Source organism: Mesoplodon mirus, assembly GCF_964341445.2.
Source record: "Mesoplodon mirus genome assembly, chromosome: 14".
NCBI classification, from domain to species: Eukaryota; Metazoa; Chordata; class Mammalia; order Artiodactyla; family Ziphiidae; genus Mesoplodon; species Mesoplodon mirus.
The window spans coordinates 45,742,444-45,768,042 of NC_138990.1; the positions used below are offsets into that span (position 1 = coordinate 45,742,444).

At 50.0% G+C, this 25,599-nt stretch overlaps 2 protein-coding genes across 6 annotated transcripts; one reads left to right on the forward strand and one right to left on the reverse strand.

Annotated features, from left to right (window-relative positions):
- The first annotated feature begins 5,366 nt into the window (after window positions 1-5,366).
- AGBL5 (AGBL carboxypeptidase 5) lies at window positions 5,367-23,192 on the forward strand. Of its 4 annotated transcripts, XM_082642500.1 has the most exons (15): window positions 6,538-6,816; window positions 7,063-7,234; window positions 7,553-7,716; window positions 8,293-8,470; window positions 8,737-8,915; window positions 9,325-9,781; window positions 10,277-10,446; window positions 10,779-10,914; window positions 11,562-11,764; window positions 12,394-12,608; window positions 20,243-20,395; window positions 21,456-21,568; window positions 21,876-21,922; window positions 22,414-22,544; window positions 22,919-22,935. In XM_082642500.1, exons 1-14 carry the CDS (start codon window positions 6,602-6,604, stop codon window positions 22,460-22,462), a joined length of 2,451 nt encoding a protein of 816 aa, XP_082498626.1. In that variant the 5' UTR covers window positions 6,538-6,601; the 3' UTR covers window positions 22,463-22,544; window positions 22,919-22,935. The 4 variants fall into 4 exon arrangements, with proteins under 4 accessions (XP_082498627.1, XP_082498626.1, XP_082498628.1 ...); XM_082642502.1 differs by lacking the exon at window positions 21,876-21,922 and having other exon boundaries at window positions 20,243-20,399; window positions 21,460-21,568; window positions 22,919-23,192; XM_082642499.1 differs by lacking the exon at window positions 21,876-21,922 and having other exon boundaries at window positions 22,919-23,192.
- A 120-nt stretch (window positions 23,193-23,312) lies between these two features.
- OST4 (oligosaccharyltransferase complex subunit 4, non-catalytic) lies at window positions 23,313-24,579 on the reverse strand. 2 transcript variants are annotated; one of them, XR_014295902.1, is made up of 3 exons: window positions 24,456-24,579; window positions 24,158-24,331; window positions 23,313-23,548 (listed from the first exon to the last, which is right to left on the reverse strand). XR_014295902.1 is itself a non-coding variant. In XM_082642503.1 (3 exons), exon 2 carries the CDS (start codon window positions 24,328-24,330, stop codon window positions 24,217-24,219), a length of 114 nt encoding a protein of 37 aa, XP_082498629.1. In that variant the 5' UTR covers window position 24,331; window positions 24,456-24,566; the 3' UTR covers window positions 23,313-23,548; window positions 24,194-24,216. The 2 variants fall into 2 exon arrangements, 1 of the variants encoding a protein (XP_082498629.1); XM_082642503.1 differs by having other exon boundaries at window positions 24,194-24,331; window positions 24,456-24,566.
- Between the last annotated feature and the right edge of the window lie 1,020 nt (window positions 24,580-25,599).

Genomic DNA, 25,599 nt, shown 5'->3' on the forward strand with positions numbered 1-25,599 from the left:
TTAAAAGGATCATAAAGCATGATCAAGTGGGATTTATCCCAGGGATGCAAGGATTCTTCAATATACGCAAATCAATCAATGTGATACACCACATTAACAAATAAGGAATAAAAGCCATATGATCATCTCAACAGATGTAGAAAAATCTTTTGACAAAATTCAAGACCCATTTATGATAAAAACTCTCCAGAAAACTGACATAGAGAGAACCCACCTCAACATAATAAAGGCCATATATGGCAAACCCACAGCAAGCATCATACTCAATGGTGAAAAACTGAAAGCATTTCCACTAAGATCAGGAACAAGACAAGGATGTCCACTCTCGCCAATCTTTTTTTTTTTTTTTTTTTTTGTGGTACGTGGGCCTGTCACTGTTGTGGCTTCTCCCATTGCAGAGCACAGGCTCCAGACGCGCAGGCTCAGCAACCATGGCTCATGGGCCCAGCTGCTCCGCGGCATGTGGGATCTTCCCACACTGGGGCACGAACCCATGTCCCCTGCATCGGCAGGCGGACCCTCAACCACTACGCCACCAGGGAAGCCCTCTTGCCACACTTATTCAACATAGTTTTGGAAGTCCTAGCCATGGCAATCAGAGAAGAAAAAGAAATAAAAGGAATACAAATTGGAAAAGAAGAAGTAAAACTGTTACTGTTTGCCGATGACATGATACTATACATAGAAGATCCTAAAGATGCCACCAGAAAACTACTAGAACTAATCAATGAATCTGGTAAGGTTGAAGGGTACAAAATTAATGCCAGAAATCTCTGGCATTCCTATACACCAACAACAAAAAATCAGAAAGAGAAATGAAGGAAACACTCCCATTTACCATTGCAACAAAAAGAATAAAATACCTAGGAATAAACCGGCCTAAGGAGGTGGAAGACTTGTACTCAGAAAATTATAAAACACTGATGAAAGAAATCAAAGATGACATAAAGAGATGGAGAAAAATACCATGTTCTTGGATTGGAAGAGTCAATATTGTGAAAATGACTATACTACCCAAAGCAATCTACAGATTCAATGCAATTCCTATCAAACTACCAGTGGAATTCTTCACAGAATTAGAACAAAAAATTTTACAATTCGTATGGAAACACAAAAGACCCCGAATAGCCAAAGCAATCTTGAGAAAGAGACATGGAGTTGGAGAAATCAGGCTCCTCGACTTCAAACTATATGACAAAGCTACAGTAATCAAGACAGTATGGTACTGGCACAAAAACAGAAATATAGATCAATGGTACAGGATAGAATACCCAGAAATAAACCCACGCACACATGAGCACCTAATTTATGACAAAGGAGGCAAGAACATACAATGGAGAAAAGGCAGCCCCTTCAATAAGTGGTGCTGGGAAAACTGGACAGCTACATGTAAAAGAATGAAATTAGAACACTACCTAACACCATACAAAAAAATAAACTCCAAATGGATTAAAGACTTAAATGTAAGACCAGACGCTATAAAACTCTTAGAGGAAAACAAAGGAAAAACACTCTTTGACATAAAACACCACAAGATCTTTTTTGACCCACCTCCTAGAGTAAGAGAAATAAAAACAAAAATAAACAAATGGTACTTATTTAAACTTAAAAGCTTTTGCACAGCAAAGGAAACCATAAACAAGACAAAAAGACAACTCTTAGATTGGGAAAAAATATTTGCAAATGAAACAACAGACAAAGGATTAATCTCCAAAGTATACAAACAGCTCATGGAGCTCAATATCAAAAAAACAAACAATCCAGTTAAAAAATGGGCAGAAGACCTAAATAGACATTTCACCAAGGAAGACATACAGATGGCCAAGAGGCACATGAAAAGGTGCTCAACATCACTAATTATTAGAAAAATGCAAATCAAAACTACAATGAGGTATCACCTCACGCCATTCAGAATGGCCATTATCAAAAAAGCTAGAAACAACAAATGCTGGAAAGGTTGTGGTGAAAAGGGAACCCTCCTACACTGTTGGTGGGAATGTAAATTGATACAACCACTATGGAAAACAGTATGGAGGTTCTTTAAAAAACTAAAAATAGAACTACCATTTGACCCAGCAATCCCACTACTGGGCATATACCCTGAGAAAACCATAATTCAAAAAGAGACGTGTACCACAATGTTCATTGCAGCTCTATTTACAATAGCCAGGATATGGAAGCAACCTAAGTGTACATCGACAGATGAATGGATAAAGATGTGGCACATAGATACAATGGGATATTACTCAGCCATAAAAAGAAACGAAACTGAGTTATTTGTAGTAAGATAGATGGACCTAGAGTTTGTCATACAGAGTGAAGTAAGTCACAAAGAGAAAAACAAGTATGCTAACACATATATATGGAATCTAAAAAAAAAAAAAAAAGGTCCTGATGAACATAGTTGCAGGGCAGGAATAAAGACGTAGACATAGAAAATGGACTTGAGGACATGGGGTGGGAGGGGGAAGCTGGGACGAAGTGAGAGTAGCATCGACATATATACGCTACCGAATGTAAAATAGCTAGTGGGAAGCAGCAGCATAGCACAGGGAGGTCAGCTCAGTGCTTTGCAATGACCTAGAGAGGTGGGATAGGGAGGACGGGAGGGAGGCTCAAAAGGGAGGGGATATGGGGACATGTATATGCATATGGCTGATTCGCTTTGTTGTGCAACAGAAACTAACACAGTATTGTGAAGCAATTATACTCCAATAAAGATCTTTTTTTTTTTTTTCAAAGCCAAAAGGTGGAAATAGCCCAAAGGTCCATCAACAGAAGAATCGACAAAGGAATGGAATATTATTTAGCCATAAAAAGGGACAAGTACAGATACATGCTACAATTTCAGTGACTCTCAAAACATTATGATAAGTGAAAGAAATTAACACAAAAGGTCACATATTTTACGATTTCTTTTGTTTGAAATCTCCAAAATAGGTAAATCCGTAGAGACCGAAAGCGTATTAGTCGTTGCCAGGGGCTGGGTGAAGTATGGATGGGAGTGATTACTTTAAGGGTACAGGGTGTTCTTCCAAGGTGATTTAAAAAAAACTTTTTTTAGACTAGAGAGAGGTTTGCACAACATTATGAACCTACTAAATGCCACTGAATTGTTCATACTTTAAAATAGTTGGCTGTATGTTATGCGAATTTCGCTCAAAAACAAAACAAAACCCCCAAGCAACATAATTAAATATATTCTGCTTTCCAGCCCCGCCTCCCCACAAGAAAGAGAAAGACAGTGAGAGTGCTAATCACCGTTCCAAGAAAACTACCCCAAACTAACGTTCTAGGACATAATGGTAGCATTTGCAGCAGCAGAATGAAGTTAGACTAATAAATCAATGGGAAGATGTTAACCTCCTGCTTTGTGGATGGGCACAGGCGTGAACCCCGTGTTGCGTTCAATGACAACAGAAACTTCGGATTTAAAACAGCCTGAGAGAACCCCAAAAATGTTGGAGCCGCGAGGGGCTTGAAACCATCGCCCGACCTGGATCTGCCCGGGCGATTGTGACTCGGGGTGACACAGGCGGTTGCAGAGCTGGCAATGGAGACCAGGTCTCCCCGCACACCCACCCCGCCACACCGCGAAGCAAAGCTTCACACACGAGTTGGGTTTTAGGTTTGTTTCTTTGTTTTAAAACCCCGTGAGCTTTTGGTGGGCAAAGGATTGTGGGCTGGCATGCCTGGCCCCTGGAAGGAGAGATGCAGGTGTGAGGCGGGCAGGGGCGGGAGCCGGGTGGATGCTAGCGGCCCGACTCCCCGCCCGGCTCAGGGCCCCGTCCGCAATCACTAATCCCGGGCATTCCGCGTTGCCCGCTCCAGCGCCGCCAGGCTCGCCTCCAGCAGCTCGGTGGTTTGTATCTTTCTTGCTCTTAGGAGGAAGAGATCCTGACAAACGTGGGTTAATTGACTGAATGAATGTCCTTCACATCAGGAGAGCAGTAGGATTTTCCTGGCGCCCCTGGAGAAACCGGAGAGAAACGAGGAGCGGAAATAGCGAACGTAAGCGGTCGGCTTTGCAAACCCAGCGGGCGCCGGGCGATTGTAGAGCACATGTGCGTACCCGCCCGGCCGGAGAAATGTGGCCCATAAGTCAGGGTTGTGGGCCTGGTCTCGAAGTGTCCGCAGTCCTGTAAGAAACCACAGCTGGTGGTGGTGGTGGTGGGGGGGGGGGGGGTTCGTTTTGTAAAAAGCAAGGAAACGGAAGGGAAACTGTATTGCCCGTGTTTCCTTCGTCCAGGCTTGGAAAGCGGGTCCTTTGGCAGCGCCCTTTGCTCGCATTTCTGTCTCCGGGTTCCTCTGTTCTGTGCACCCTGGAGGAGCTCGGTCCCGGGGAGTTCCTTTAGAGAGTGGGGGCCAGGCCACCCTAAAATTACTGAGACCCTGGAGTGAGGCCTTGGTAAGCATTAGAGGGACGACGGCAGGTGCTTGCACCAGCGGGGCCTTCGATAGCTCAGTTGGTAGAGCGGAGGACTGTAGTGGGTGAGTTGTAGCAATCCTTAGGTCGCTGGTTCGATTCCGGCTCGAAGGACTTCGTGTGATCTTTTTACCTTACACTCACTCAGAGGAGAAAAGCTTACCTAGAAGCCGACTGTGAGTTGCGTACGCACTGCAGATGTTCCGTGAAACATATATGCAGTAAATAGTCAGGTTACGGGTACGCTCTCTTGGGGGTTACATGCAAAGGAATGTTAACCTGTGCTTTTAAATGAGGCTTATTATTGATTAGGTGTAATTATTATATGTCTGCTTTTAAAAATCTTGCCCGCGGTCCCACTGCACTTGAGTGCTAAGCTAAATGAATGTTCTGAATGGCGGTCGGTTCACTGGTCAGTGGACACCCCAGAACAACCTGTAAGGCAAAAAGAAAGAAGCCAACAGCGGCCGGGGGATTAGCTCAAATGGTAGAGCGCTCGCTTAGCATGCGAGAGGTAGCGGGATCGATGCCCGCATCCTCCACTCGGTTTTTGGCCCGAGCACTGGAGGATCCCTGAACCGCGGGAGAATGGCTGAAGCCGGTGGGTGTTCTGTAATACACAGATCAGTACGGTAGGCAATTGTTAGCTTCACACACGGTCTTTTTATTTTGCAGGTGAGTCTTTTCCAGTGTCCATCTTGGTCACTTCGTCTTTTCCTCCTCCCGGTGGGCAGGCCATTAACCGTCTTCTGAGAAGACGCGGGTGGAACCCTTCCGCCGGGCCCGCAGGTCGAGCCCCCAAACAGCACGGGCTCAGGTGCCTGATAAACGTGCGAGGGAACCCCGGCGTGCTGGCCAATGGCAGCGAGCCTTACTGGGCGGGTAGCCAGCTGTCCCCGCGGCCAATAGGCGTGAGACTTCTTGTTTCCCGGCAGAGCGGGGTCCCGGCACCTCGGCGCTCGGGTTTTGTTTGGGTCTTGGGTGGAGGGCCCGGGTGCCGGGGCCCAGGTGGCGCCTCACTAGCGGGAGAGGGAACGGGATCACCGGCCCGGAGAGAGGTGAGGGGCTCTGCGCGGAGTGCGGGCCCCGGCCCCGCCCCCGCCCCTCGCCCGGGGTGCCCCCGGCCGCACCCCCGCTCCTGTGGCCTCGCCTGTTACCCGCTACGCCCTGCTTTCCTACCCTCCCGCGAGTGTGAGTCCGCCCAGAACCATCCCAAGCCAACAAACCCCTCCCTGGCCGGGACAGTCTCGGTCCTTGTGCGAGGGTCCTTCAGAGTTGTGGGTCGAGAAGCCATCCCCCTGTCCCCAAGTAGGTCTCTATTGGCCACTTTTTTTTAGGGATGCTCAGAACATCCATTACTAACCCACAACTACCAGGGTAGCTTTTTCAGGGGCCTCACTGCTTACAGGACTGGGGGTGAGAGGGTGGAATAGACCCGTACCCTAACTGGGTTTGAGCTGCAGTCTCCAGGTGAGCAGGTGGCTTCTGCCCAGTTTCCTTTGGCTTGGCAAAGCCCACACGTCTAGTTTTCCTCCCTGATAGGCATGGGGTAATAACAAAAAAGTAAGAACCAGCCCTTCCAGGGCTCAGGGGAGCAACAGAAAACTGCCTGGTCAGTACTTGTGAGGACAGAGGAGTGGAGAGAGGAAGCTGCCCATCCAAAGTTAGGAACTTGGTTCTCTCCACTATGCTCTTCTCCAGAGTGGGGAGCCAGTCTAGGAACCAGAGATCCAGAATGGCCCATCTCTCAAGATGGCCGCGTGGTGGTGGGTGTATCTTGGCTAGATTTGGGCAGTCTGACTTCTCTAGCTTCTCTAATCTTTGGGCTGCAAAGAAACTTAGAGTCTAGTGTTTCTCAGCATACTCAAGCCACTGAGTATTTTATTTTGGAATAGCCAAGCTGTGGTAAAATAGGGTCCTTTGAGATCAGTTACAACCCTTAGTGTGGGGACAGAAAACTGCTTATTCTTGGCCTTTGCTGGAAGCCCACTTCTACCTTTTCTTAAGGCGGAGAGAGACTCTTGTTTCTTAGGGCACTCCCTAAGAGCAGCTCTCATTCACCCAGAGATACTCAAAGAACATGTTTTCATTTTTCTTCCTCTCCTCCCTACCCCGCCATTTTTCCCCAGCTCTCAGGGCCTGAGTGGGGCAGGAGGATGCTTTCCCAGCCCCACCATGGAGCTGCGCTGTGGGGGATTGCTGTTCAGTTCTCGCTTTGATTCAGGGAACCTAGCCCACGTGGAGAAGGTGGAATCTGTGTCTAGTGATGGGGAAGGAGTAGCGGGTGGTGCCTCAGCCTCCACCAGCAGCATTGCCTCTTCCCCTGACTATGAGTTCAACGTGTGGACCCGACCAGACTGTGCTGAAACAGAATTCGAGAATGGGAACAGGTAAGAGGAGAGTATTGGACGGTGGAAGAAGGAAGAGAGGCTGACCCCGCACCCGTGCCTCAGTTAGCCCTCTGAGAGTGCGTGCCCGCACACTACCCTTCCCCTCCCACTCCCCCTTCCTCTCCCTCCCTCCCTCTCTCCCTACCAAGTAGCCCTTTCCCAGTTTGGCTTGCTCCAGCCCTCCCACATAGCTCCTCTCCAACCCTCCCACATAGAATGACCTGTCTCTCCTACTCTGGCCCTCAGGTCATGGTTCTACTTCAGTGTCCGGGGAGGAACTCCAGGGAAACTCATCAAGATCAACGTCATGAACATGAACAAGCAAAGCAAGCTGTATTCCCAGGGCATGGCCCCCTTTGTGCGCACACTGCCCACCCGGCCACGCTGGGAACGCATTCGAGACCGGCCCACCTTTGAGGTAAGTTCTCCGCGAGGAGGAGAGACAGACTTGGGTGCTAAAAGCAGATGAGGGAAAGGAAAGAGGAGTCCCTTCGATACAGCGTGCCAGGCAGGTGGGACACCAGGTTTTGGTACCAGCGTCCCTCTGGCGCCAACTGGAGTCCAAGATAAGCCCCTGCCTCGGGAAGCCTAGAAGGATCTGGCTGCCACGTGGAGTTTCAGAGGGAGGGACGTTGGTAAAAGCGATGAGGGTGTGAGGTCGGTTCCTGGTGCCCCCGGGAGGACCTGAGCTCTGACACTGAGGCATGTTGCCCCCTCTTCCTCCTCTGCTCCTCAGATGACAGAGACGCAGTTTGTGTTGTCCTTTGTTCACCGTTTCCTGGAAAGCCGTGGGGCCACCACCTTCTTCGCCTTCTGCTACCCCTTCTCCTACAGTGACTGCCAGGATTTGCTAAACCAGCTGGACCAGCGCTTTCTGGAGAACCACCCTACCCATAGCAGGTGCCAGCCGCATTCTTACTGCTGTCCTGCAGTCCTGGACCACACAGCACCTCTGCCACTCCTGGAACTTGCCCTAAGAGCCCTGAAACAAAATCTCATCTGTTCTTTTCTCTGTAGCGAATGTGGGATTTGGGGTACCTTTGGCAGATGTTTCTGTGTGACCTTGATCTTGGCATTACCACTGCTCCACTGCGCTTATCCACCTGCCTACTTCAAGCCTCTTAGTATCCCAGCTCCCATCAGTTACCCAGAATTTCACCAGCACTGCCATTGCTCAGCACACATTTGTTGTTCTCCTGCCCCAACAGAGACCAACTCTGTGTCTATGCAAAGTAGTCTATCCTAGGGCACCATAAACTGGGGAAAAAACCAATACGTTTATCCTGTCCTGCTCCCTGCATTCTGGCAACATAGACCCACCCAAATCCTCAGCATCATTTAAAACTGTGAGGGACTGTAAAGCCCCAAAGGTTAGGGTGAAGTACCAGATCCTACAAATCCTGGGCTCATGACAAGGCCCACCTGTTGGTAGGACTTCAGGGACTTCTCCTGGCTTAATGACTTTTACCTCTACAGCCCCCTAGATACCATCTATTACCACCGGGAGACTCTTTGCTATTCTCTGGATGGACTTCGTGTAGATCTGCTAACGATCAGTTCCTGCCATGGGCTTCGAGAAGATCGAGAGCCCCGCCTAGAGCAGCTATTTCCTGATGCCAGCACACCCCGACCATTCCGTTTCACAGGCAAGAGGGTGAGTAGAAATAGCATAAAGGTAAGTACCTTGGCCTTTGCCCAGCTCCAGGCACTGCTGGTAGCTTAAGACCATGTTATTCCTCAGCCCCGTAGACATGGCCTCAGCCTGCATTCTGAGGCAAGTGTGACAGCTCCTACTTCATTTGCAAACTCAGCCAGCTGGAAGTCCAGTGGCTGTTTCCACCTCATCCCACCACCATCCCCACATGATGACCGTAGAATATAGAGCAACTGACCTAATAACTGCTCTCCTCTCCACCTCAGATATTCTTCCTAAGCAGTAGGGTACACCCTGGGGAGACTCCATCTAGCTTTGTCTTCAATGGCTTTCTGGACTTCATCCTTCGACCTGATGATCCTCGGGCCCAAACCCTACGTCGCCTCTTTGTCTTTAAGCTGATTCCCATGTTAAACCCCGATGGCGTAGTCCGGGGCCACTACCGGTAAGAAGCGTCCCCAGCCCGCCTGGACTGTTCCCAGTCCCCTCATGCCCTGCATCTCAATGGAAGACTATCAGCCTCTCATCTAACGTCTGTGTTCCCAGTCCTCTTGCACCCTAACAAGGGCAAGTTCATGTGATCATCCAGTGACCTGAGAAGGAATGTCCCATCTAATGGCACTCTCTAGGAGAAGAGCTGGAATACCCAGGTCCAGCTGAGCCGAGGGAGCTGTCTTTTCGGGTTCTGTGGGAGGGCTGACAGCTGGCCACGGAGAGGGCCTGCCTCAGTTCTTTCTTTCCTAACGCACCCTCAGCCTCTCGTGTCACAAGTCAAGTCTCCTTTTCATCTACTCGAGTGTCTCCTTCGCTGGCCCAGCCCTCTAGACCCTGCTTTGGTCCTTGTTTCCCTACAGCACAGACTCACGTGGAGTGAATCTGAACCGTCAGTACCTGAAGCCTGATGCAGTCCTGCACCCGGCCGTCTACGGGGCTAAAGCTGTGCTTCTCTACCACCACGTGCACTCCCGTCTGAACTCCCAGAGTCCCTCTGAGCACCAGCGCAGTCCCCATCTCCCTCCTGATGCTCCCCTTTCCGACCTTGAGAAAGCCAACAATCTCCGAAATGAAGCTCGCCTTGGGCACTCGTCTGACGGGGAGAACCCTGAGGCCTGGACACAGACCGAGCCAGCAGAGCCGAAGCACCACAGTGTGTGGATTATGCCACAACAGTCCACTGAGGCTGAGCATCCAGACCCCGACACCATCCCCCCCAAAGAGAGTGGTGTTGCTTACTACGTGGACCTGCATGGACATGCTTCCAAGAGGGGCTGCTTCATGTATGGAAACAGCTTTAGTGACGAGAACACCCAGGTAGGAATCCACAGGTGGTCATGTGAGTGTGGGACGTGTTGCAGGTTAGGAAATAAAGGTCAGGCCACAGGTGGAGGGAAGGGGGCCTTCTGGCAGGAAGGCCTGGGGCTGCAGGAGGTGCCCTATCCTGAGCGAGAGCGCCAAGAAGGGGCAGCGCTGGGCCCTCACGGCTCAGTTGTTACGTCATGACCTCTGAAAGAGGGCCAAGCTGTCGGCATCCTAGTCTTTTCTAGGGTTTGGGAAACCAGGGGAGGAGGAGAATTTTGCATTATTGGAGAGAAGAAGGGCTTAGAAAGAGGTAGAATCGTACCTTTCCAACACCTAGAAATATTGTCAAACATTCAGTGAGAACTTACAAACACTGACTACTGCTGATGGTTCGGAAGGTGTCTGCTGTGTTTAAGGCACATGGCTGCGTGCTTGGCATCTCTTCCTTGTCCCCATCCTTCTTTCTCTGTCTCTCCTTCTGAGTTGCCTTTTTCCTCGCCCAAACAGGTGGAAAATATGCTGTATCCAAAGCTCATCTCCTTGAACTCAGCCCACTTTGACTTCCAGGGCTGCAATTTCTCAGAGAAGAACATGTATGCCCGAGACCGCAGAGATGGCCAGTCTAAAGAGGGAAGCGGCCGGGTTGCAATCTACAAAGCCTCAGGGATAATCCACAGGTTGGGTGGAAATTGAGATACAGTTGATGAAATAGCTTCCCAAAGAAAACAATACCCAGTCGAGGGCATTCAGGGGGCAGGGATAGCCGAAGTCTTCTCAAAGGACAGATTCACAATTAGTGTTATTGTCTTTAGTCTGGGACACTAAAGGTCCCTTTTGGGGACCTTCTTAGGTATACGATAAAGTGCCAAGGTCAATTTCCAGTTGCTGGGGATTAGCAAAACTTTCTATTTGTGTCTATTTTTTCCCAAATGATTATCTCATAGACCACCTAGTCTGTCCCCCCATGGCTCTGTCCAGATTCTGTCTGATAAATGTCTCTGTGTCTTAGCTACACACTTGAATGCAACTACAACACTGGACGCTCAGTAAACAGCATCCCTGCCGCCTGCCATGACAACGGACGTGCCAGCCCCCCTCCCCCGCCGGCCTTCCCCTCCAGATACACTGTGGAACAGTTTGAGCAGGTATGCGTGCAGGGGATGAGTGGGGAAAAGGGGAACCGCAAAGTCTGGGAAGGCCTTCACTCTTGCTACCTGACTCTGAGGTCCTCTGGGGAGAGGCGCACCACTATCGCTGCCTCATCTCTCAGCTGCTGTGCTTGTCTTCCTCGGTTAACAGGCACAAGCCTCTGACTGTAAGGTGCTGAGAGGATGAGTGGGCACTATTCTGACCTCCCCCCAACCCCGCCACAGAGAATCCCTGAGCTCGTCTTCCTCCTTCTATTGCATTTGTTCACTAGTGACCTAAAAGTACCCCCTCTGCAGAGGTACCTGATGATCCTGGTGTCCCAGGGCACACAAGAGGAGTAGAAAGAGCTGTGGGTTAGAGAAGAGATCCCAATGCCTTCTCCTGCTGGGAGAACTCCTGCCTGGTGCCAGCCAGAAAGCCCACCTGCCCCTGCTCGTAATGGATGAGGGCCCCAGATGGGCAAGAGTTTAGGGAATAGCTCAAAGTTCACTTGCGATAAACAGCCTGAGCACAAAAGTTGGGATACTCACTGAGCAAATGTGAGGCCGGCCTCTCCTTCCCTCCCACTGTGCTGTGCACCCCAAACCACAGCACCCTAGGTTGGAAGACCAAGACACTGAGCCAAACCAGACTCTCCCCACAGGTGGGACGAGCTATGGCCATTGCAGCTCTGGACATGGCAGAATGCAATCCATGGCCCCGAATTGTGCTGTCAGAGCATAGCAGCCTCACGAACCTCCGGGCCTGGATGCTAAAACACGTGCGCAGCAGTCGAGGCCTGAGCACTACTGTGAACACGGGTGTCAACAAGAAGAGAGGCTCTCGAACTCCACCCAAAAGTAACAAGTAAGACCAGCAGGGTGGAAGGGAGAAAGGCTGTGAAAGTGGAACAGGGCTCTAGAGCGAGGAGTTCCAAGGAATCTTTGTGATTCCCAACTTCCCAAAAGACCACGTGGTGAACACTTCCAGGGTAAACTTAAATTAGTAAGATCGGTGCATTTTTTGGAGAATGGGATCCTCTTCCCTTTTACCTGGAGCTGCATACTTCCCAGATACCTGAAAATCAGGCTAGGGGATTCCCTGCTCCAGAGCTCTGCACAAAATCAAATACGGTTAGGGTGCGGCTGGGGGCAGGTCTCAGCTTCCAGCGGTTGAGAATGACCGAGGGGTCCGAGGGCAGCACCAAGGCATTAAAGGGGAATTCGCTAGGAGTTAAAGCTGCCCAGGGACAGCGCCTAGGGCTCTTAGCGTATCGTCTGCAGGAGCGCGTTACGTGTGAACAGGGGCTCCCAGGCATCCTGAGATGCCCCAGGCTAGGGACCTTATCCATGGACGTAAATCCCTCCCTGCTCCCTTGGAATGAGTCCCTGTGCCTTTTCACCCCAGAGGTGATGCTTTACTGAGCATCAGACCATGGGGAAAGACTTGCAACAACCTCCCTGGCCCAGGGTTAACTGGCATCTGCTTCCTTGCAGCGGGCTGCCTGTCTCCTGCTCTGAAAACACCTTGAGCTGCACGCGAAGCTTTAGCACTGGCGCAGCTGCTGGTGGCAGCAGCAGCAGTCAACAAAGTTCTCCACAGATGAAGAACTCCCTCAGCTTTCCTTTCCATGGCGGTCGGCCTGCAGGGCTGCCAGGCCTGGGCTCTAGCACCCAAAAGGTCAGCCACCGGGTGCTGGGCCCCGTCAGAGGTAAGCTAGTCTGGGAGCCCCTGCAACAGGTGTTCAGTTGTTTGGGGCATTGCTGGGGGAATTGAGAGCTTGAAGATGCACACTTGGCCTGGGACCGAGGGGTGAATCAATAAAACTAGTATATAGCAGAACCTACAGCCTCTTCTGCGACCTTGGTGTTCCCCGCGGCACGAGCTCCGGACGGTACCGTGTATGGCATAGGCGGGAGTCCACGGTATCTGGGTTCCAGCAACTGCTGGGAGGCAGGAAAGTTCCCAAGGAAGAAACCCTGGCTAGAGCAGGTCACACTGAGACATGGAGCCTCCACGTCAAGGACAGGGTCGGTCTTGTTGGGAGCAACATAGGAGATGTCCTCACAATCCAAATCGCAGCACCATACAAAGATGGAGAATGCTATCCAGGGTCTCTATGGGCTAAAATTGTTCCTAGCTTCAGAGCCTGTTCAGAAAGTGTTAACAGAAGGATGCCAGCTCTTCCAAAGAAAAATGGAACAACTACAGAGAGCTCCTGTTCTAGGCTTACAAAGCAACAGTCTAGCCCCTTCCAGCAGTGGTCACAAGTGCTCAACTGTGCCCCTGGGTTTGGCCAAGGAGACCCTGATTGGTACAAGATAAGAGATTCTGGGTCACAGTGTATCCCCAAAACAGGTGGGCCTTTAGGAAAAAAGAAGAGGAAGGGACTCCAGAGCCGTTCCTCGGGAGTGACCCGGACTATAGTAGGGAGACAGTTGCCGGGCCACTTCTGGAAATAAACTAAATCAAAAATCAACATTGTATGTGGCTTCTGGGCTACAGCAATCTTGCCAGAGTATGGAGGCTTAAGTGCTGGAACTAAGCTTTGCTGGTCTTCAAGCTGCACTCGTCCTTGTTAGCACTTCCCTGCTACTCAGCTTGCAACGGTTTTCGGTGCAGAGCAGAAACATGCACTGGGGTCAGTGGCTGTGGAAATCTGACTACTAGTTAGAGCAGCCACAGGAGAGAGAGCAGCGGGCCTTACCAGCTTTGACCAGTAAGATGTTCTACCCCTGAGAAGCTCCATAGTTACCTCTGCTTATGTTCCAAGCCCCACTCTTACAGAGTCTGTCTTCATTGGGAAAGGACACTTTTGCGCACCGTTTGATAGAAGGAAAGTATTAAAGCAATAATAATGCCTTATATTTAAATAGCATTAAACAGTGAACAACAAAAAAACAATATCGCATATTTATTTCATTTAATCCTCACAAAGACCCTGTGGGATAGGTGGTATTTCCACTTTTCTGACGAGGAGACTGAGGGTTTTTAAGGGTAACTTGTCCAAGATTGCGCAGCTATTAAGTGGCAGTTATTCAAACTTAGTCTTTTCGTGTTCCAGTATACTTGAGTTTCCCATCTTAAATCTGGATATTTTTACTTCTTTTAATTTATTTTCCTTTTAACTCATAGAAGGAATATTGGCACCATAAATTCTCCTTCCCTGATTACAAAAGGGAAATAGCAAAGAGCCTTTTCTAGGTCCTCACTGGAGGGTTCTAGGTAGTTTTTAGTCCATATTTTATTAACATCTTCCCTGCCCCCCCACCAAATGCAGAGTGTTGTATTAAGCTCCTTGAGTGAGAGACATGTATTCTGTTTATTTGTTACTTCCCCCAAATAACTAATAGAAAATAGGCATAGTCGGTACAGAGTAATTCCTGGTTGACTGACTTGAAACTTTATGGGGGACACAGGGCAGTAAACACAACATAAAAGCACACACTCATTATAAACATACAGGGAACGTGGGGAGCCACCGTTGTAGATAAACACAAGAGTAATCACCCAAAGAATGATCAGTTGAGGAATGGTTTTGAAGAATGGGTGGTGGTGTATGGTTTTAACAGAAACATTCCAGAGATGACAGTGATAGCCAGGACCAGCGCTGCCACGTAGAGAGGACAACAAGCAGGCGCACTAGCTGGTTCGAAGGGCCAAGCCCTTCCCGTGGACATCAGGAAGACAGGTGGGAGGAAGAAGCCGGAATGTCTTGAAAACAAAGATTATGAGTTAACGAGACATGGCAATGACTGTGTTTCTGAGAATAATGGGAACAAAAAATTTGTTTAAGAGAGCTACCTGTGAACTGTTTATATAGAAATCAAGCAAGGACGGGGAGGTGGATCCTTGCAGTAGTTTATACATGAGATAACTAGTGCCTATACCAGGGTCTATGAATGTACATACTAGAAATAGAGGTGGCAGGATTCAGTGGTGGTGGAAGAGAGACAAACTAAGGGAGCTTCATGGCTACAAGCTGAGGGAAAATGTCACGATGACCGTAAGACATTGTTGGGAGCAAAGTGCTGAGTTTATCTATTTTAGACATGCTTGGATGTCATGGGCCAGCTATACAGGCAGAAAAAGGGCCAAACTGTAGAAAAGGTGACATCAGGGTTGGATCTAAGAGTCATCCACGTACAGGTGAAACCAAGTGAGAAGCCATGTTCCCCCAGGTAAATGAACTTAGAAGCAGAAAGAGAGCTGGTCTGAGTACCAAGAGACCCTAGGGACCTGCATAAATATTTGTAAGAACTAAGAAACTATGTCTAAAGTCAGGGGGTCAAGAAGGTTCCTAATAATACCAAATAGGAATACTGTAAGGAGTTGAAAGATCAGATCCGGGAATCTTGACTCCCGTTCTCCTGAGTATCTGTTGGTGCTACAGTTTTACCACTTCATCTCAAAGTCCCTGATTAGACTCCAGCATGGGAGACTGGCCCTGGCTTGGGCTAGGGACTTGTGATGTAGCTGTGGTATGTGGAAATGGCATCTTCAACTAACCCTTAGAAAAACTCCTTTGTTTGTGTGATTTACCCTGTGCAGTAGCTCTGTGACATTTCCTGGTTCCACACATCTGGCCCCTGGGCCTTTGCCACATCTGGGCATACTTTGTCTTCCGAGATAGGAAGAACACGACCCTCAGATCTCTAACTATAAAAGCAGCTATAAATATACTTTCCAAATCCCAAAACAGGGATTGCGTTGACAAGATTTTTTTTTTGACGTACCAACTTATTTGTAAGAAAATTCCCACTAATGTATAAAAATTTTATATTTAACCGTACGTTTAATTGACTATCCTTTATTGGCCACAACAGAACATGAGATTGGGCTACACAGAAAATTTCAGAAAAGATCTAGGTAGCCCAGCCAGAAGCTTAAGTTAGAAGTTCAGGGAACTAGTCTGGCAGGGTCTGTCCTCGGAGGCTGGGGGATGACATTTTATTTTATTTATTTATTTATTTATTTATTTATTATTTTTTTCTTTTTGCGGTACGCGGGCCTCTCACTGTTGTGGCCTCTCCCGTTGCGGAGCACAGGCTCCGGATGCGCAGGCCCAGCGGCCATGGCTCACGGGCCCAGCCGCTCCGCGGCATATGGGATCCTCCCAGACCGGGGCACGAACCCGTATCCCCTGCATCGGCAGGCGGACTCTCAACCACTGCGCCACCAGGGAGGCCCTGGGGGATGACATTTTAGAAACCAAAAAGTAGCCAACTTGGGGTGAGCAGGAATGTTGCTGGGGCAGGAGGCTGGAAGAGCCTGAGTAAGCCTTGCCTCCCGGCGCCCCTGACCATAGTGCCAGGATCTTCCTTACCTCGTTCTCCCCCTGCTGCAAAACAGGTCCCGAGAACCGCCTTCCCAGACCCGTGGTCACGTCCCTGACCGCGGGGCTCAGAGGCGCAGAGGGCACTATCCGCAGCTGCCACCGAGGAGCAGGAGGGAGAGCTCACTGGGGAACGGCTAATGTAGCAGCTGAAGTGTGCGATTTCTGGATAGTAAACGGGCTCCTCCTTCTGTTGCCTATGTGTTGATGAAAACAGGGCTCGGACTAGAGGGAAGCCAGTGAGGTGCCTAGGACACGTGATTTAGGAAGGCACTCGCTCTCAGGGTCAGGCAAGGGCCTCCTTAAACTATGCACTCTAGGCGCCTCACTCGCTTCATACCAGTCCTGGCCCTGGATTCAAGCAAGTGTCACTCAATAACTTACACTTATTCCCTAGGCCTCCACCCTACCCAGCGGGATACTGGTGTAAAAGACAAGGGACTTAAGTGTAAAGCGGGGAGCCTTCAGCCATCAGCCTACCATGGCCACTCTAGTCCGCCCCAGCTCTGGCACTTAAAGCTGAGGTTACCAGAATTCTCTCCTGGCCTCTGTGATGCCTTGTCTCAGCTGACCAGCAGCTTCTGATAGAGCAGCTAAAGGCCAATGGTGAGTGGAGGCTCCTTTGAGAAGTGAGTCAAAGGACACAGGAAGAGTGCCTCCAGCACCATCACCACTTTTACTTTTTCCCCTGCAAACAAGTTTTGTGTTAAATAGCAGAGTAAAACTTATTTGATGGCAGGAAATGTCTCCTAACACATCTATTTATTCCCTTAGCACCTAGCACCACGCCCGGTACTTATTAAATGATCTGCAAATATTTGTTGAACAAATAAAAGGCAAGAAGTTGAAGCTGAATCAAGGCTTGTCTCGCCTGTCCACCCCTCACAGGGCATAAATCAGGTCTGCGATCATCCTAGGGATCCAATGAGATCTGGGGTGCTACCTGTAGGGACAGTTCTAAAGATGTTTTGGAGGGATGATGCACGACCTAGGCACAGGTTACACAACTGCCCCTCAAAACTGTGAGCCCTTAGAATATCCCTTCTGACTCATACAGTGGTGAGGTCGGTCTGACTCTATGTCTCAGGCCTCTGCCCGAGGACTGTCCTGCCTCTCCCAAATGGAACCTAGTGGCTGAGTATCATAAAACACCATCTCACAACCTCTAGATGCAGAGCTGTACACATTATCACTTGCACTCAGCCTTAAGGCCCTGTTTCTCTAGCTTAGAGCCAAGAAAGAAGAGAGTTGGGGCTCCTCCCTTTAATTCTCGTCACAGTGGAGACTGGGTAGGCCTGGACTATACCGGGGCCCAGAAGCCAAAACATGAGAAACTGGGCTGTGTGCTCACGCTGCCAAATTCACAGGCAGCCCCCAAACCTTAAGACAGTCTTTTAAGTGATGACGTGTTACCTTTAAATGCCTTCTACTTTCCAGATCAGGCCTCTCTCCTAAACTAGAACCTGTCTCCTACCCTGAAACTCTCTTTAGGGGCAGGATTCCTGAGTTGTATCCTTAATATCTTTCCCTTGATACTTACATTTCACATTGGCATTTTTTATATCATTTGCCTGTTTTGCTTTGTATCCTCTTAAGTGCCACTCAGTTCCTTACTAGAACCTACAAATGTCCCAGAGGCCTTCACTCAATTTCTAGCCTGCTGTCTCATCCTTCCTTGGGGTGGGGTGAGGCTTCATCCCTTAACATGGTTTCAACATCCTTCTGTGTATAGATATTTCTCAGATCATCTATTTCCTGCTATTTCCCCCTCTGTCATTAAAGTTCATTATTTCTGCCTCGTGTGCACTATCACTTGACATCATCTTGACATCCCTGTTTTAACCAAAGAATTACCCAGGCCTAGGCTCTACAGTGTCTCTAAGTCATTGGTGGTGGGTAAGTTTCGAGTTATGTGACTGTGGCCATGAGTCTGACTTCGGTTGTTTTGTTGGCATCGCTGAGCCAACTCTTACTAGCCCCCTAAGGTCTGGTTGTTTTTGACTCCTGTCTGTGGTCTTAGATTCTAATTGGTACCCAGCATCTTGGCAAACTCCTCAAAGCTACAGTAGCTTCCATCCTGAGATCTCTCCCTTTCTTCTTATCCTTATTCATGCAAGTATCAGTTTTTTTAAATTTGGTTTGGGACATTCCAGAAGTAGCCTTGTCACTGCTACTGTAGCTAGACAAGGTAAAGTTACCGTCACCTACTTTCTACTTTAGAGCCTTTTCACATGTAACACATGTTGCTTTGTTAGAAGTCAACTGGCATCTGGAACCACCATCGAATTCAGCTCCACAAAGGTTAATAGCTCATTCCGTTTGAGAGCATTTGGTACCTGCTGTCCCCCTGTGATAAAAGGAAGGACCTGCCAAGCCTGAGAAATCTCCCTACCTCAACATCTACCCCACTGGGACCCCACCTTTCAGAATCTGTAGCAGTGAGGCTCTAGCTACAAAGAAGGGACCAAGAGAGCTGCCCCACAGAGTATAACCATATGCCCTTAGACGGATTGTTGAGCCAGCTTACGGTCTACAGTGGGTGTCTGCTATCCGGGTAAACAAAATGTTTATTAAGGTCTCTGGTTTTCCAGGCGGTACTTTACAGGCACTGGGATGTACAGTATTGGAAAAGACAAGGTCCCTACCCTCAAGAGACTCAAGTTCCAATTAGAATATTGAGCACTTACTATGTGCCAGGCAGTATTAAGTACTTTACATGTACTAATATTTAGTTAAGGAGACAGAAACCATAAACAATTACTAGCCAAGTGAACAAAGGACAATGAAAGAGAAGAATTAATTCTACTGTTAATGGTCAGCGAGGCATCACAGAGGTGACATTTGAGATGGGACGTATAAGATGTCTGAAGTTTCACTAGAAGAGGAAACAGACTTTGCAGAACCACATAGCTAGTAGCCCTAGAGGCTATAGCAGAGGGTGTGAAGGATCAAGTCAGCATCCTACTAAGGATGTGTAGACTGGACCCACAGTGGGCGGGGCTCTGAATGCCATGTTAAAAAGTTTAGACTTTATCCTTTAAAAGACTTTCAGCATCTCCCCCTTGCCTCAGCCAAAATGACTTTTGATCAGGTCTTATTTTAGAATAATAAATAGAATTTATTAAATATAAATTTATAAATTTTATTTTATATATAAATTTTATTAAAATAAATTTATTTTAGAATAATAAATAGAATAATAAATTATTCTATTATTTTAGAATAATAATTTCTGGCACCTGTGTGAAGGATGGATTGTAAAAGGGAAGAGACTCAAGCTGGGGAGGCCAGTGGGGAATTTTTTTCAAAAGCCTGGATGAGAGATAAAGACCTGTATCTGGATGCTGGCAATGGCACGGGTGAATACAGGAGGAATTCAAGTGAAGGCAGAGGGAGAATTCTCCAGATTTGGGTTAAACACAAATCTAAATGTGAGGGAGGAGTCAAGAGATGAAACAAGGTTTCTAGCAGAGTTTTCACCAAGATAGGGAGAACAAAAGGGAGGGGAGAAAATGAGTTTTGTTTGGGTCATGAGAGAGTGCCAGGTAAGAACGATCAGTAGACAATTAGAACTGCAGTTCAGGGAAAAAAGGGCAAGAGGGAGACTTGGGAGTTTTGAGTACATAGAGCAGGAGAGAACCAAGGATAAAATGATGGGGGCCACTGACATTTAGGGGCAGGACAAGGAGTTGAAAAGGGGCAGTTAGGGGGAAGAGGAGAACCTAGGAAAGCCAAGCTCAATAACTTCTTCGCCAGAAGAATGAACTGGTGGGTGAGTAGGCTGGTTAGCTCCAGAGAGGTGAAGTAGGATGAGGGCTGAATGAAAACTGGAGAGCTGGAATAAATTATTAGTTCTTTCTACCCATCTTGGACTTACTTCAGAAGGGGGATGCTGGTATGATGACAAGCTTGAAAACAGGCATCTGCTGACAAGGGAAGGCCAGTGGGGCAGGGGAGTGACAATGCCTCACTTATTTGCCCTTTTATCTGCTTGTGTCCCTTCCACTCAGAGCCCCGAAGCCAGGACAGGAGACGGCGGCAGCAGCCACTGACCCATCGCCCTACTTCAAGCAGCCCGTCCGCGTCCCCAACTCCTGTTAGTTCTAACACAGCCTCTTTACACATGGGCTCCTGCCTACTGCCCAACTCACTCAGCATATCAGGTCTGTACCCACCACCACTGAAATCTGGGTTGGCCAACCTCCTTCCTTCCCTACCTCCCAGGGCATAGGCCAGACTCCTGACTAGGCTGCCATGTGACCTGGACCTCATTCCTGACTTGATGTAATACAGGCCACTCCAGACCAGGGGCATCAGTTATCCTCCTGGATTATCCTAAATCCCTAACATCAATGCCCTTGTACAGGAAGCTGGAGTTTAGTGAACATCTTTGTGTAATAAAATAACAGTTACCACTTATTGAGCATTTACTATGTGGCAGGCACTGCTCTAAGCACATTATCTCATTTAATCCTTATTTTTACAGTTGAGGAACCTGAGGACTTTTCCTACCTGCTATTTATTCAAGCTCCCTGACTCCAGGAGCTGGGCAACTTAGACAAAACTGAAGGATGAAAAAAGCATAGGCCTTTCACCTGTCATCACCGCAGATGTTACGTGACCATATCATCCACATAGAGCCTAGACCGTCTGCTCTCCTTTTAGGTTATAGACCCAGCCGTGTAAAGCACTGGATGGGGATGATTTCTAAGACTCCAGCCTAACATCTTCTACCTCCCTCAGAGCCCACTACTCCCAACCTGTTAACTTTTAAACGGGTAGCCCTGAATCCACCAGTCTTGGGTACTGCTGACTTGATCCCTAAATGCTCACACATATGACTGGGATAACTCTAAGGTCTACAAATTCATAGTAGTTCAGCTTGAGTGGGTTCTGATTCAAGCTCAAGTTCCTGTTCTACCCCTCGGACCAGACTAGAGCGTGCCGTGCTTCTGAACCAGGGGCGATTTTGCCAGGCAGCGGACATTTGTCTGGAGAGATTTTGGGTTGTTACAGTGGGGAGGAGGCAGGGGAAGAAATGCCATCTGCTAAGCAGAGGCCAGAGATGCTGCTAAACATCCTGAAATACACAAGGCAGCCGCCCACAACAAAGAATTATCCAGCCCAAGATGTCAATATTGCCAATGTTGAGAAACCCTGATCTAAAGGAAGTTACCTCTTCTCCATGGCCCCATCCTGATATCAAGTTCCTTTATTCCCTAGGGAGTAGCTGCTCATTCCTATCCTCAGGGGACAAACCAGAGGCTGTCACGGTGATTGGGAAAGGTCTGCTAGGGGCTGGACCTCGGATCCCCTGTATCAGGACCCGACTACAGGTAACATTTTTGGGTCTTCCCCAGTCCCCAGCATAGCAACTCTGGCAGAGCCCAGCAAGGCGCTGTTCACCTGGGTAGTGGGAGGGAAAATGCCCAGCACTGCTTTACACCCTCTCCCCACAACCACAGCAGAGAGCTGCTCTGATGCCTGAGTGCCTGTCTGTCCAGTGCTGCACCCCCATCCCCTTCAGCCAGGTCTGTTGCTTGCTTCCAATCCCAGTATCCCTGCCAGACATACCCTAACCTCAGCCTGCTAGCTTTGGCTTTGCCTGCCCCTGCCCTTAGCTTCTCCTCTCTTTCTGCCCAGACCTGCCAGAGGAGAGTTCCCGCCAGGAGGGGTCCCGGATTCCCCAGGTAACACATCTGGTCGCTGCTCCTAGGAACAGCTGTGCCACCAACTCTGATTCAGTCCAGATCCCCATACTAGGTTGACTGAAGTTAGGTATAGGCAGAAGCTGACTGGATAGGTGAAGCTTAAGCTCTGGCAGGGGCTGGAGCAATGAAGTCTCTGAGGTAGACCTACTAATCCTCCATCTTTCCACACCGTGCTTCTCTACTCAGCCAGATCTTGACCGTGGTACAGCCATGAAGGTTAAATGCTGGACCCTTCTGACTCCCCTAGTTAAGTAAAGCTTGGAATGTATAGTCATAGACTGAACCCAAGAGTTTTCTAGCTATTATCCTGCCCTACCTTCTCAGCTAGAAACAGTGCCCAGGATCTCAAGGTCCCAGTACCCGTGTTGACACCTATACTACACTCATACGTGTGGATACTAGAAGGAAACCTAGAAGCAAAAAAGTTCATGGAAGAATCCAGCCTCATAGCCTACCCCCTGTCCACACAGGCTAGGCCCAGGTTGGGCCGGGGCTCACCGCCGACTCGCAGAGGGATGAGAGGCTCTTCGGGCCCCACGTCCCCTATCCCCCGGACCAGGGAGAGCAGTGAGCCAGAGCCGGGACCCTGCTCCACACCACGGTGAGCACCAGGGTCCAACTCTTCACCCCACCTCTCACTTCTATCCCCTTATTCCCATTTCTGCCATTCAAGATCATTTTCTTCCTTCCCTTCTCCCTTTGACCCCCGAAAGACTAAATGTACCTTCATTAAGAACCTAGTCCCTGACTTTTTCCCCCATCATGCTGTCCGTCTTCACTCCAACAGACAAGAGAACAACTTCTAGTTAGGCCTAAGGAGCAGGCTGGTCAGACCATCCCTATGAGACCACCGTGCGGTGCTCAACCTGCCTATCCTCAGCCACCTTGCCTCCCTCATCTCCCGGCCCCTGGCTGAAAGACCAGAAGAAGGGCGGAGTTTTCACAACCCTGACTGCTCTCTCTTCTCTGTTGCAGGCTGCCTCAGGCTGGGCCCCCACGGCCCTGCTCTGCCCCTGCCTTTCCTCCTATTTCCCGTAGTCTGTCTGACTCCCAGTCCCGGATTTGTTACAGTGGGGGGCCCTTGGGCCAAACTGAGGTTTGTTTTGTCCCTAAATCTCCTCCACTCACTGTTTCTCCCCGGGTCTGAGGCCTTGACCTCCATGCCCAGCACATGACCCCGAGATGGGGAACACAGTAAGAAATGTGCTAGTCCCCTTTCTTAGCTCCCAATTCCATGTGACAATTGTAACTCCTTGGAACGCCAGCCACACTGTTCTGAGACATTGCAGAGCATCACCTTGAGACAGGACAAAGCAGGGACCTGCCACCCCTTCCCTCCCTCCACAGCACACGATTTTGGGACCACAAAAAAAATCTATATTTTTATATTGGGGGGAGGGAGTAGAAAATAAAGTAGCCCTATGCTGGGCCCTATTCAGTGGCAGCTTCTTGTTCCATAAGGTTAAGGAAGACTTTGAGGAAATAAAAGTTGTTTGGAAAAATCCAGGTGTAGTTGCTTTGTATGTTGTGATGGGTAGAAGGGATGAAGTGAAGTGTGAAGGCCCCTCACACCCTCCATCTTGCCTCAGACTATGTCCTGGAACCCTAGAAAAGAGGGGGAAAGACCTGAGGTAAGGAAAATGCTGCAGCTTTCCTCTGGGGCAATCCTTCAGGAATCAACTCCCATCCAGCCTGTCCCCCCTTACAATTCTCAACCACACTTACGGGTTGGTTTACAAGACGTTCATACAACACCTCCCCCATCCCATTCTTCTCTATGGCTTGGGTCTACACTAGCCAACCCCTAAATCAGTGCCCTGTGCCCCTGAAATAGAATTCTCTATCTTTCCAACCCCTCACAAAAAAAAATTATGCCTAAATAAAAGCCTGAACAACCTTGGAAAAGTGAGTACTATTTAAGAGAAGAGCCTAAATCCTCTTACTTGGACGGCATCCTCAGTACCTTTATTCCTTCGGGTGTCAGTACCTTCTTGTACCCGTACTATCAACTTGGGCATCTGGGGACCACATGAAGATGGGGACTGAGGGGGTTTAGGGAACCCACCCCCTTCTAGCAGGGAGCAGTTTAAGGGGGAAGGGGGCAGGGCACTCGCTGCTCTGTGCGGATAAAGGGGCCCAGTATCATGCTTGGCCCAACACTTTCTGATTTGAAGTTTCGAACCCTTCACGCCCTGGCGCGGCCCCGCCACTCACTCTCTGGGGCTGGGCGCTACAGCCCCGTACCGTTACCTGGGGCAGAGAAAGCGCCACTTTCATTCCTGCTTCTTGGGATTGTTGACGGCCACGTAGTGATAGAGAACGACAAGCAGGAAGAGCGACACGCCCAGCATGTTGGCGAAGATGGCGAGCTGCACGTCCGTGATCATGCTGCGGAGAAGAGGAGGGACTGAGCCTCGGACCGGCGCACTCCTCGCCCAGACCAAGACCCGTCCTCGCCCCACTGGCCCAGCCACCGCCGATGGGCCGTGGACCGCGCCTGCGTGCCTCTCACCTGATCAGCAGGGCCCGGCTCCGACACGGTCTGCGGACTAGCTCGAGGTAGGAGACCTGGGCCGGAAGTTTGCTGCGCCAGCTCAGTCCCAAAACAGCCACTTCCGGCCGTCAGGCTCGGCCTGTAAGGGCTCCCTAGCCCCCGCGTCTCGCCTGCTCCCGCGGCGCACTCGCGAGGGGCGGGGTCTTGGGCGGGGCTGGGGAGGGGCCGGCCGCCGTAGGGGGCGGGCGGGCTGCAGACGCTCGCTTCGTACGCGGCACGGCGCAGCTGGAAGCTGTTGGCGTGGTCCGGGACAGGGTTAGCGGCGCTGGGGCCGCTTCCTTGGAGCCGAGGAGTGGGCTAGAGCGAGGGTGCGGCGGCGGGACCGAGCGGGAGGCTCGGCCTGACCCTAGACTGCGGCCCCCCTGTCGGTCGCGGGCCCCCATGCTGCTGCCCACCCTTCGCTTCCCGGCCTGGCCAGGTGCTTCCTTTGCGCCCTGCCCTCAGGGTCCCCTCCCTGGTCCGGGCGGCCGGGAGAGGGGTGAGAGGCGGTGCAGAATGGGGACAGGGCTGGGACGGCCGGCTAACTCTCCTCGGCGCCAGCCTTTCTGCCCCACATCCGCCAAATAGAACGATCCTGCTTGTGATCTGACCAGTGCCTCCCTTCCGGACTCCCTCCCTCCATCCCACTCTCAGAGGTGGGCGTCGGAAATAGGGCGGACCCTCCCGGAATCAAAACCCAAACCGTGGGACTTAAGCCAAGTGGGAAATCACACCCCCCCCGGATGTGAGGGAGGGGGAAAAGGAGGAAGGGCTGGGACCAGCAAGAGGGGTCGTGTGGGTTATAAGCAGAGTGGGCCACCGAGGAGAAAAAAGGAAGATGACTGTAGGTAGATGTCCGAGGTCTCTGGTGAGGGGAGAGGCAGCCTGGGGCTCTACAACCCTCTGCCCAGCCAAAACGTACTCCCCCCCACCTCCTTGCTTTCCCTCAGCTTCACCATAAAAGGGAACGGCACTGAGCCAGGCTGGGGCCAGGGGCTGGGCTGTTTCTCTGGAGCTGTCAGGGGTAATGGAAGCCAGTTGCTCTGCGGTAGAGGGGGGCCAGGGCTCAGGGGACGCCTCTACTTCTCTGAGCCAAAGAAAACTACAGGAGCTGCTATGGGGC